At 37.8% G+C, this 12,877-nt stretch overlaps 2 protein-coding genes across 3 annotated transcripts; both read right to left on the reverse strand.

Moving 5' to 3' along the window:
* Nucleotides 1–1,595: 1,595 nt before the first annotated feature.
* LOC132979354 (apolipoprotein D-like) lies at nucleotides 1,596–11,792 on the reverse strand. 2 transcript variants are annotated; one of them, XM_061045079.1, is made up of 5 exons: nucleotides 11,712–11,792; nucleotides 2,979–3,112; nucleotides 2,701–2,822; nucleotides 2,036–2,124; nucleotides 1,596–1,933 (listed from the first exon to the last, which is right to left on the reverse strand). In XM_061045079.1, exons 2-5 carry the CDS (start codon nucleotides 3,096–3,098, stop codon nucleotides 1,689–1,691), a joined length of 576 nt encoding a protein of 191 aa, XP_060901062.1. In that variant the 5' UTR covers nucleotides 3,099–3,112; nucleotides 11,712–11,792; the 3' UTR covers nucleotides 1,596–1,688. The 2 variants fall into 2 exon arrangements, with proteins under 2 accessions (XP_060901062.1, XP_060901063.1); XM_061045080.1 differs by lacking the exon at nucleotides 11,712–11,792 and adding an exon at nucleotides 3,233–3,379.
* On the reverse strand, nucleotides 6,478–7,067 carry LOC132978475 (apolipoprotein D-like). Its single transcript, XM_061043688.1, has 2 exons — nucleotides 6,918–7,067; nucleotides 6,478–6,815 (listed from the first exon to the last, which is right to left on the reverse strand). The coding sequence occupies exons 1-2, from the start codon at nucleotides 7,051–7,053 to the stop codon at nucleotides 6,571–6,573; spliced, it is 381 nt and encodes a 126-aa protein (XP_060899671.1). The 5' UTR covers nucleotides 7,054–7,067; the 3' UTR covers nucleotides 6,478–6,570.
* Nucleotides 11,793–12,877: the final 1,085 nt, after the last annotated feature.

The following is a 12,877-nucleotide window of genomic DNA, read 5'->3' on the forward strand; positions in this document are numbered from 1 at the left end:
TCCCAACCCAAGACCCTACAGACTGAGCTACTGCCGCCCAAAAGTGAGCTTTGAAAATATATTACCTGTTCGTAACATTACCTTTGCTCTCATAGTTTTCCCTTCATAAAATAGCTGATTGGGTAGTATTCAGCATGTACTGTGCTCATAAATAACTTGTCTCAAGCCCATATTTAACAGCTTATTTGATTTGCCTTTAAATATGCAACAGCTGCTGATCTCTGCATTCTTCTTCTATTGGTACAATATTAGCACTAACTGAATCTTTTAAAGTAAAAATAGTATTAAAATGTTTGAATTAATTCATATGTTGAGAAAAAAATCCAGTGAACTGCCCTTCATTAAGTTTACACGAGTCACAGTGCACAAGGTTAGTAAAAATAAAATGGCATGCTGAACCTTAAGAAATAGAGGGGAAAGTATAAAAGCGGTGAATTCTCCACCTCGCTTTCGATCAATCTGACACAGGCAACGAGTTGGAGAGGAGTCAGACTTTAAGCAAATGTTTGCAAAACTCTCAGCCTCAAAATAAATATTTAAAAAAGTCACCATAATGAGATCTAATGAACACTATTAAAGAATGCTTTTCACTGACTGTCCAAAAGTCAAAACGTCATATTTGCAAACATATTTTGGATGGTTTTGACTTTATTCTAGTTAAGATGAACCTTACGTCTCCCTAATGCAACCAAACAATGACACGACTTAAGTCAGTACCTAACCAGTTTCAAAGCTGTGGTTCAGTTAGGACTTTCTCCCAAATTGAAGAACTTACTCAAAACTGGAGCAACAGTCCACAGGTCTTTACACTTTGTAATATTGTTCACTGCAGACCCAAAATTAATGAATCAATGAAAAAGGTCTTGGAAATAGAACCTATATATAAAAAACAACCTTTAAACGGACAGAAACGTCATGAGGAAGCAGGGCAATTTGTTTTTCAGTCAGAAGTAAAACTCATACGACCATATACAGCCTGCAATCAGCAGACAACATAGGATGGACAATAAATAAATACAGTAGTTAAGAAACAGGCAACACAGTTAGTTATTTAAAAAGGTGATGGCAGCAGGAACAAATTAGTTTCTCATCCTCTTTGTCCTGCATGCTGGCAGGTTGAATCTGTGGCCTGATGGCAGCAACTTCAAATTCTTGGACAAAGGATGACTTTGATCTGCCAAGATTGACTGAGCTTTCGTCGAGTACCCAGACTAAACAGATATTGGTGACTTTGAACACAATTACCAATGACTTAGGAGCCCCTTATTTGGTTGACTCGGCACATCTCAGGTCTAACCATACATCTACATTCATGAGCAGGAGGTATACATTTAACATTTCTGGTTTAATTGACATGAGTGATGCGTCTTCAGTATCTTATTTGTGTAATTTATTCTCCAAAGGCCTCAAACAGTTGATTGCATTCAATCAGATACATTATTAAAATTCAGGCTCTCATTGTTCATGTTTCACAGTCCTGTGGAAGCTTTTCATTCTTTAAATAGTGTACTCATTTGTCTTTGTGGTTCAGAGGGCATGTTGAAGAGAGGAATACTGATTACAGAACAAAACACATCACACAATGTTTTTCTTTCTACAGGTTTATTGCACTGACTTTGCATGACATATTTAACAGGGCGATCATGTCTGTCTCACAGTCCTGTAGGTTGAAACAGGAGTATCTCGGGTTACTGGTCCATGGGGGCGCAGTAAGTCTCGTCCTGGTTGGTGGCGACCATCTTCTCAGGGTTGACACCGGCAGCTGACAGGATGTTCTGCAGACTTTGCAGGGTCTCCTCAGACATGGTGGGCTCTCTGCTCAGGATCCAAGCAAACTCCAAGCGGAACAGACCGAAGTCTGAGCAGCCGTAGACCAGAGAGTGGGTCTCGTAGTCGGAGGACAGCACCCAGTAGGGGCCAGGGGGAGAAGGAACTGAAGGGATGAGGAGGAGAGTTAGTGCTGCTGGAATATTAAGCACACTGGAAACTTCTTATAATGACTTAATTACAGAATATATTTCAGAAAAATTCTTACTCTCAGTGAAAGAGACCTCCAGCTTGGCAGGCTCAGAGGGATGCTTGACCTTGGCAGAGCCGACGATGAAATTAATGCTTCCATCCTTACTAAAATCAGAGAGTTGAAACATTCAAATCCTAAGTATAAGACACATATTATTGTACTTGCTCTTATTTGTTAAATTACATTCTATAGTATCTCTATACTTTTCACAGATGTTGTATACATTCTGTCATAACTATGACAAACTGAACTCTTGACTGTTGTCTAACTTTGTTTGTGTTATACTCTGTGTTTTTTGTGTGTCTGTTCTTTGGTGGGAACTGTCTGTTCAGACAGAAATGGTGCTGTGGAAAATAATTTCCCCAGACTTAGACTTAAAATGTCTAATTTCTAACAAAAGAGGGATTTTTGCAGAGGACAATCAATAAGAACTTTAACAACATTAAGGTTATTAACAAAGTAGTTTAGCAAATGTGACAGCTGTAGACAACTCTGTGTGGAAATGATTAAAAAACCCATTTTTAACATTAATAATAAAAAGACAATTTTAAGGACTTTGACAGGGACTATGGTTGAAAAGTTGTCGATCCAAAATGTTGTAGAGATGAAGGAGTATTTATTTCTAAATGAATATGTATCAACCTATAAAACTGTTAGATATTTATGTGGTCTGGACTCACAGCAGCTCCCTGTTGAGGACTCCGATGACTCCTGGACTCTTTGGGCTGTAGGTGGCAGTGCCGCACTCGCCTTTCTGGAACTGTGTTGGCAGCTTCATGATCTCATACCACTTACCAACGTACTAAACAAGAAACACAGAATGTCACCAAAAAAAAACTGATAGATCCTAAACATTTAATCATTATAAATACGGACGGATAGGTTATACTTTTACAGCATTATCGACTTTATATTTCATGATGTTTATAGCAGATAAGAATAAACGGTTCATATTCACCCTGCTGGAATCAAAGTTGGCCTGCACAGGGGGTTTGGGGCATTTTCCAAACCTCAGCATCTGAGCACTGGCTGCCATAACACACAGCAGAGTCAAGGAAATCACCTGCATGGCCTTCATCTTTACACCTCGAGCTGCAAAGAAACAAAAAAAACAAACATTAAACCGTCAAAAACTTCAAAAGATTTCTCCTGAACTCCTGAAGAAAAGAGCAGGAGACACATTAGGAGGAGTAATGGCTGCAGTCTGCTCACCTGTATGTAATCAGAGATACTACGCTGAGTGCTGGATGGTCACTTTGGGGGTCTTTTATAGATCTAAGCGCCTGTAGCTTCATCATTGATCACATTCTTTCCCCCCCTCCTCCTTGTGTTTACATGTAATTGTGTTATGAGGAGGTGGGGCATGTGTGGGAGACGACATCTGTTCAAACGGGCCTCACACCTTCTTATCTTAGTACTATATCCACATTGTCATTCACTCCTCTCTATGTTTTCATGTCAGAACAATAAAAACGTTCAGTGCATGCAAGCAGTGCCTTCATATCAAAAGGGAGTTTCCACATATTATTTGGATGTTGGGATTAATTTCTAACTTATGTCCCCAATTGTGATTTTTGGAATGTACTTGTATAGAGGGAAAGGCTTCACTTACTGTTTTTCATAACTGCTAAAACACTAAATCCCATTCCATGAACCAAATGGTCCATGGCCTAAACCCATTTCTTGAATTAATCACTCTTCTGGCAAAACCTATTTTTGTGCAAAAACTCGAAATGCATTCTCACTCACTAAAATATATTTTGCACTGTGTTTCACTTGTTATGCAAAATCGCAACCACGGGTGTCAAAGTTTACACAAAAAAAACTACAAACTGAAAACACTTGTTGCCAATTATGTGATTAAACCAAAGTGAGGAAGTTCAGAGTGCATGAGTGAGTTTAAAACTGATAATACAGAGAATCTTATCATTTCAAACCCAAAACCCCGGCTGCAGTCAACTTCCCCTAAAACATAATCATTACACAAACGCTCACGTCTCACACCACAACATTGTTCAACATCAACATATTCAACACACACACACTGCTCAACTCCTCAACTCTCTTCTACCTCTCAAGTCCCCCTTACAAAGCACCTTCTCTCCCTCCCCTTCTCTCTTTCTCTCTATCGCTTCTTTCACTTCTTGTATCCTTCCTTTCTTTTTTTTGTGCCTCATTTGTTAAGTATATATCACCAGTTTGTCACTTTATTGCACCTAATTAAAAAAAAAAGAAGAAAAGAGAAAAGAAAAAGAAAAGCATGCAACATACTCAAAATGAAAGTCTTACCATCTCATGAAGGTTTTGTTTACCATCTCTTGTTAGCATGCTAGCAATTTTATAATGAGGTTGCTATGATGTTATGTTTACAAAGATTATCATCAAGTTGGACATGTTAGCACGCTAAAATGGCCACAAATACCGACTAGCAAGTGTGTTGTATTAACAGAAAGATAACTTTTTATTTTATTTTTAAAACAACCCTAAACGCTCCTATCGACACGCTAACATGCGCACAAAGACAATGCTAACATACTGATGTTTATCAAGTACATTTTATATTTATACTATCTGAGTTTACCATGTAAGCATGCCGATGTCTGCTTATTGGTATAAATGAAGCTGTGGCATTTTGTGAAGATAAAGCACTGCACAAAATAACGAGTTTAACCATTTATAGCAACATAAAAAGAGATGAATTTCTTATCAATCTTTAAAGTTATTTGCTTCAATGTATCACCAGGGGAACATTAATATCTTTACCAGACGTTATGTCATAGAGCTATATGTTGAAATATTATTAGCATACATTTTACATTCATGGTAAGAGGAACTCAACAGAGTCACTGGAGCGCCATGTAAATGATTGGAGCGGATTTATCCTGCAGACCGATGTGTGGTGCCTGACTGGGGAACATCTCACTGTGCTTCTCATGCAAAGTTAATATAATAAACTTATTTAAACAGTAGTGCTGGTTTGTGTGTCTTTTCTGTGGACCTCTGTGGTGGTTGTATGAAAAACATTATTGAAAATATATTACCTGTTCGTAACATTACCTTTGCTCTCATAGTTTTCCCTTCATAAAATAGCTGATTGGGTAGTATTCAGCATGTACTGTGCTCATAAATAACTTGTCTCAAGCCCATATTTAACAGCTTATTTGATTTGCCTTTAAATATGCAACAGCTGCTGATCTCTGCATTCTTCTTCTATTGGTACAATATTAGCACTAACTGAATCTTTTTAAGTAAAATAGTATTAAAATGTTTGAATTAATTCATATGTTGAGAAAAAAATCCAGTGAACTGCCCTTCATTAAGTTTACACGAGTCACAGTGCACAAGGTTAGTAAAAATAAAATGGCATGCTGAACCTTAAGAAATAGAGGAAAGTATAAAAGCGGTGAATTCTCCACCTCGCTTTCAATCAATCTGACACAGGCAACGAGTTGGAGAGGAGTCAGACTTTAAGCCTCCTGGCAAACAGATATAATGCACCCAGCTTTCAGACAACTCATCCGCACCCCTTATTATGCAAATGTATGCAAAACTCTCTGCCTCAATACAATCAAAATAAATATTTAAAAAAGTCACCATAATGAGATCTAATGAACACTACTGAAGAATGCTTTATGCTGACTGTCCAAAAGTCAAAACGTCATATTTGCAAACATATTTTGGATGGTTTTGACTTTATTCTAGTTAAGATGAACCTTACGTCTCCCTTGTGCAACCAAACTGAAGAACTTACACAAAATTGGAGCAACAGGCCACAGGTCTATACACTTTGTAATATTGTTCACTGCAGATCCAAAATTAATGAATCAACGAAAAAGGTATTGGAAATAGTGGAAAGAAAAAAATCTTTAATGGACAGAAACCTCATGAAGAACCAGAGTTATTAATAGACAGACATCTTTCACGACTGGACCGGATGGACCCTGGGAAATGGGATGGTTGGGCAGAGAGGCAGAAAAAAAGAGAACTTTATATGAACCTATATGGTTTAAACTTTGCAAGATGAACACAGATTTTTTTTTTATTGTATATAGTGGTCATGTTTGTACTCAGACTAAACAGATATTGGTGACTTGGTGACACAATTACCAATGACTTAGGAGCCCCTTATTTGGTTGACTCGGCACATCTCAGGTCTAACCATACATCTACATTCATGAGCAGGAGGTATACATTTAACATTTCTGGTTTAATTGACATGAGTGATGCGTCTTCATTATCTTATTTGTGTAATTTATTCTCCAAAGGCCTCAAACAGTTGATTGCATTCAATCAGATACATTATTAAAATTCAGGCTCTCATTGTTCATGTTTCACAGTCCTGTGGAAGCTTTTCATTCTTTAAATAGTGTACTCATTTGTCTTTGTGGTTCAGAGGGCATGTTGAAGAGAGGAATACTGATTACAGAACAAAACACATCACACAATGTTTTTCTTTCTACAGGTTTATTGCACTGACTTTGCATGACATATTTAACAGGGCGATCATGTCTGTCTCACAGTCCTGTAGGTTGAAACAGGAGTATCTCGGGTTACTGGTCCATGGGGGCGCAGTAAGTCTCGTCCTGGTTGGTGGCGACCATCTTCTCAGGGTTGACACCGGCAGCTGACAGGATGTTCTGCAGACTTTGCAGGGTCTCCTCAGACATGGTGGGCTCTCTGCTCAGGATCCAAGCAAACTCCAAGCGGAACAGACCGAAGTCTGAGCAGCCGTAGACCAGGGAGTGGGTCTCGTAGTCGGAGGACAGCACCCAGTAGGGGCCAGGGGGAGAAGGAACTGAAGGGATGAGGAGGAGAGTTAGTGCTGCTGGAATATTAAGCACACTGGAAACTTCTTATAATGACTTAATTACAGAATATATTTCAGAAAAATTCCTACTCTCAGTGAAGGAGACCTCCAGCTTGGCAGGCTCAGAGGGATGCTTGACCTTGGCAGAGCCGACGATGAAATTAATGCTTCCATCCTTACTAAAATCAGAGAGTTGAAACATTGAAATCCTAAGTATAAGACACATATTATTGTACTTGCTCTTATTTGTTAAATTACATTCTATAGTATCTTTATACTTTTCACAGATGTTGTATACATTCTGTCATAACTACGACAAACTGAACTCTTGACTTTGTTTGTGTTATACTCTGTGTTTTTTGTGTGTCTGTTCTTTGGTGGGAACTGTCTGTTCAGACAGAAACGGTGCTGTGGAAAATAATTTCCCCAGACTTAGACTTAGAAAGTCTAATTTCTAACAAAAGAGGGATTTTTGCAGAGGACAATCAATAAGAACTTAAACAACATTAAGGTTATTAACAAAGTAGTTTAGCAAATGTGACAGCTGTGGGCTGTAGGTGGCAGTGCCGCACTCGCCTTTCTGGAACTGTGTTGGCAGCTTCATGATCTCATACCACTTACCGACGTACTAAACAAGAAACACAGAATGTCACCAAAAAAAAACTGATAGATCCTAAACATTTAATCATTATAAATACGGACGGATAGGTTATACTTTTACAGCATTATCGACTTTATATTTCATGATGTTTATAGCAGATAAGAATAAACGGTTCATATTCACCCTGTTGGAATCAAATCACCTGCATGGCCTTCATCTTTAAACCTCGAGCTGCAAAGAAACAAAAAAAAAACCATTCAACCGTCAAAAACTTCAAAAGATTGCTCCTGAACTCCTGAAGAAAAGAGCAGGAGACACATTAGGAGGAGTAATGGTTGCAGTCTGCTCACCTGTATGTAATCGGAGATACTACGCTGAGTGCTGGATGGTCACTTTGGGGGTCTTTTATAGATCTAAGCGCCTGTAGCTTCATCACTGATCACATTCTCTCCTTGTGTTTACATGTAATTGTGTTATGAGGAGGTGGGGCATGTGTGGGAGACGACATTGTCTCAAGAATAATACAAAATAAATAATCCTGGAGCGATCCTTGACCCCCGTGTTATTTATTTTTGACGTGTAATGCCCGCTCAGTGGTATTTTTAGTTTCACGGCTGCATGATGTGAAAACAGCGTTTGATTCTGAGCTCAGATGAAACTGTTTTGATGAGATTGTAGTTTGAAAACTGGGTTTTGTGTTTACATTTTAGAGAAAAGGGAGGTTTCACAAAATGTGTCTTAGCAATAGTGAAAAACTGTAAAGCTTATATACTCAGAGCAGATAATATAAATCATACTGATTGCTGTCAAGAAAAAAAAAGAAATTACAGATGCACACAGAATGACATTCAATGCACAAAACATCATCGCCATCAACACCACAAACTTTAACAAATGAGGGTTAAAACATATACAGACATAATAAAACAGGCATTCATTCCAGCACAAAGCATGATGAACTGCTGCTACTCAATCGATTCATCAGTGTACTGTAGGCTTAACGCACCAAGAAAGCTGCTTATTTTTCTTAGGTTGCTGAGCTGTTGCAGCACAAAAAAATAAATAAATAAAATGACATTAAAACCTGACAGATTTTGAGCTGTTGTGTCTCCTTACCTCATCCACCTATCACGTCGTTACCTGAGCTGTCTGACTGACTGACAGGTGAGGGAAATACTGTGAAAACGAGGATGTTTGCAAGTTCTTTCATCACCTCATTTAGTGCTCTGCTCCCTGGAGCTGCTAAAAATACTATTTTGTAGGGATTGTGTGATTATTCACAGGGAGAATAGGGTTAAAATACACTCAGTGTTAAAGATGTGTGAAGTTAAAGATTTCCTGATGAACTGCAAGAGAGTAGGCCGATTATTCTCTGCTTGACCATGACATTATTTGAAGCCATGTTTCAGGTTGCTATGTTTTTTTCCATATGTATTGTTTTAGCTAATTCACAATGCATTTATGGGGCAGGGGGAAAAAAATCTAAATATGCCATGTTACACAATTAATGATGGTGCTGCTGCATTAAGAACAGATATTTCCCCAACAGAGAACCAGAAAACATCCACATCTGCTGTAGGCGTTTCTCACACTTCAATTAATTTTGCAAATTGCAGATCAATATCTTTAACTAACAAGCAAAAGTGATATTCTTCTCATCCAATGTTGGGAATCAGAGTCATTAAAAAATCCTCCTCTGCTTGAAATGGAAGGATCATTTTTTGTTGGATCTTGTACAACTGCATTAAAAAAAAAAAATACAGAAAGAAGCCGAGTTAACGTCTGACAGCAAATTAGATTTTCTGTTACCATAAAGGTAAGTGAAAGAAAGTATTGTAGTTCTTATAAAAAAAAGAACCTTAACATGTCCCTCCACTCTTGTCAGAAAGGGTCTTTAGCTCTTCAAATACAAGTCATCATTTAGTGCATCGATCTCCTTGCTTCATTAATAAACCTCTTGGAGCTTCTCCTTTACTCAAACAAACTCAGCCAGGTTGTTAATGATGAATTAGTCACAGGTCCGTCTGGTTCTCTGGATTGCATCTCTCTCTCTCTCTCTCTGCTTCAAGATTCACTTCCACTCTCTGCCCACAGAGAGCTTCCAGAGCCTTTCAAACACTTTCACTTGGAACAGGTTGAAAGCAAAGCAGTCTTGTTGTTTATCAACAGAAGACATGGAGAAAACTGAGACGGACAAAAAAAAAATACTCATTCAATGATTGAAAACACAATACACAGCTAGAGTCATCGGAAATATGGTCCGGAAAGAAGAATGTATGAATTCTAATGAGTTCAATGCCTCATCTGCAACTTGATTTCTGGGTAATGTGTTTGAGAATCAGACTGTTGGATCTTTGCTGCTTCACCACTCACAACCGGAGTGGAGCAGCTTTAGAGAATGGCATCAATGAACAGCAAATAAATCAACAATATTTAGTCTACATTATATCAGTTGTAAGTTTAATTTTTTCAACCATTCTGCTACACTTATTTCAGCGACTGTTATTTCAGTCTGTAACCATGCTAGCATTTCTGTGAGGCTGTACTTACAAATAGAGTGCTTTGAGCTACATGCTAACATTTATAATTGTGTAATGTAGGTAGGTTAACTTTTGCATCATGCTTACTTTCCAGTGTAGCACTTAATAATAATTAATGATAATATGTCTTGTTTCTAAAATGCACTCAAAAACAGACTCATAATGTCGACATAATAAAAGTCAGGATGTTAGCAGGTAGACATTTCACTTTGAGTTTGCAACAAATCGCACCTCATCATATAGAACTTTAAAAAAAAAAAAAGTTTGGATATCTTTGTTCTTTAGAGAGATTTAGTTAGCTAAAGTTAGATGTTTCAGGGAGGTGGCGCAACCAACTTCCCTCTCTTTAGCCCAGGGTGCCGGGGTGCATGTTCAAACCTCTAAATATTTGTCCTCACTTCATTTGCATTCCTTTGTTATAAAGCATGAATGAACTTCTTTCAAAACCAGATCCATTAAACTCTGTTCAAACATGACCTGCCATTCATCTGTACTGTTCTGCTGAAGAAGAATAACAAAACTAAAGTCGGTCAGCAGTAATATTGATCCTTAATAGATACAACTGTGAAAATAAAAGGCATAGAATTCTTATCTGTATCGGCTTAACCAAACGGTCACCTGCAGTCAGTGTTGGGATAGCAATGACCAGTTAATGGAAGAACGACTTCCTTATCTCGGGAATGTATAAATGTAATAAGTAACAAGATAACCTGAATCAAGCATGCTTATGAAAAAGATCTTCCTTAACATGTAGTCTGTGGTTAAAGGTGCGAGAAACTACTGAAATGTGTGCTTTAATATTATTTCAACATGTTTATTATTTTTTGCTCAGAGCATTGTTGTGGCTGATGATGGTATAGTGTGTAGAAAAAGTTGTGTTTTGTATAACTGGAAAATAAAACTGAACTCTTATTAGCTGAAAAATGCCTCTTCTGGCCATCTGTGACTTAATTCTGCTCTTTAGTACACTTGATAATGATCTACAGAGGCTCATATTTCTAGCTCAGTTAGTTCAGACCTTCCAGTCCAGTTGCCTTCGGTTCAAGCTTCGAGAGTCTTACTGCTTTTAAATAAAAGCAAAAACAAATATTAGGTAAACTTTTATTTAGATCTCTTACTACTAGAGTCCCAAAATTAAAGAGAGGCTCTCCACAGCGAGAAATATGTCTTCTACTTACAATAATGCTGCACAAGTACTGGGAAAAGGTGTAGATTCAATTGGGGTTAACGGTCAGAGCTGTTGTTTTGACCTCTGTGGTTCTTAAGCAGCAGGAAATATTCTCAAGCTCGTGTATATGTTACAGGTTTTTATGTTTTCACATACACTGGTTTGACCTTCAGTGTGTGTGTGTGTGTGTGTGTGTAAGTGAGTGTACACAGGTGTCACAGACCCCCATATGACCCCATGTTTAGTGACATGTGAGCCTCATGTAGTGGTCACATAAGCCTGTCAGGCTTTCAGTCAGGTATGTTTCTGTTCCTGTGACAAACTCAAGTTTAGAATACAACACCGTTTTAAATATATGTTTGTCAAACACTGGTTAGTCATCAACACGCTTAAGCGAAGAAAGTTAAGTCATAGAAGAAATTCAACCTCCAAAGAGGCAGTTCTCACTGCACACATTTAGAAAAACACGATCATAGGTTTCATCTCACAAGTGTCATGGAATTTGAAAAACTAAACAAAAATTACAGAATAAACTAAATATTTAATGAAACAAAAAGGCAAAAAACAGAAATTACTTTTCACAGTTCTGGTAATCAACTCTCCAACACAAGAACCTTTCCAATAGTCCAAAAAAAAAAAAAAAAACACGAGGAAGCACACTAGAAGACACAAGGGCAAATGTGACGAGTAGGAAGACAACTGACACAGAAGGGAAGAAACAAAGAGAATAAATACTGGAGGCAATCAAACACCTGCAGACGCAGGTGAAGACAGTGAGGCCAATCAAAAAGGGAGGGAAACACACAAAGGGAGAAAGTAACACTAGAGATTAAACTTGGAAAAAATATAATAAAAAAGCAGACAAGGGAAACAAGCAACACCCAGGTGTGTGTAATATGAAAGCAGAATTTAAGCAGGATTATTAACTGACTCGCCTTCCTCTTTTGAACTATGGATTATTTTTTAGCATCTTTACTTTCGTTTTCAGAGCCACGACTTTACCGCTGTCTTAAAAAGAAATATAACTTTGATAAACCAACAGTGCACTACATACTCTGTACCAAACAGACGGAATCGTTTGCACCAGCTGGTCAACTTGTTGAAGAATTTAGCAGCTATAAGGGTTTTTATTTTTCTAGATCCAGAAGCTAATTTAATGGGTAAATTAGCTTCTGTTGTGTAGCTTATTAGCCATATCAACTTTATAAAGTGATGCTATCTCACTGACGTGGATAAAGATTATTTTACTGCCCCCAAAATGCCTAAAAAAAAAAAAAAAAAAAAAAACTGTTTTTTGAATACTCGTGTTTAATTAAACATCCATTTCTGTCAGGGGTTTAAAATCCATCATGGCATCACAAGGCTCTCCTGTGGCTCTGGGCTGATCAGGTCTGAGGAAACATGATGGTGCTGATGGAGGAGAGAGTCCTAGAGGTATGGAGGCGTGACCCTTGAGGGCTCCCCCACAGTCTGTCTGTGATTGGCCGGTTAATTTGAACAATAGGCAACATAAGCAGTGAATGCACTCATACCTTTGAAAGCAAAGGAAAGAGTGCCACCTACAGAATCTCTAACCATATGCAACAACAGAAATCATCAGTGAAATTTTTTTTTAAAACCAAAAGATCAACAACCAAGATGAAAAAGCCTTGTTAAAGATGAAGCTTTGTATAGAGAATATAATATGGGTAGCAAATATTAAACAGTAAAGCATATTTCAAAACAAGTTTTTTTTTTTTTT

The sequence above is a fragment of the Labrus mixtus genome, chromosome 8 (genome assembly GCF_963584025.1).
Source record: "Labrus mixtus chromosome 8, fLabMix1.1, whole genome shotgun sequence".
In the NCBI taxonomy this organism is placed as follows: Eukaryota; Metazoa; Chordata; class Actinopteri; order Labriformes; family Labridae; genus Labrus; species Labrus mixtus.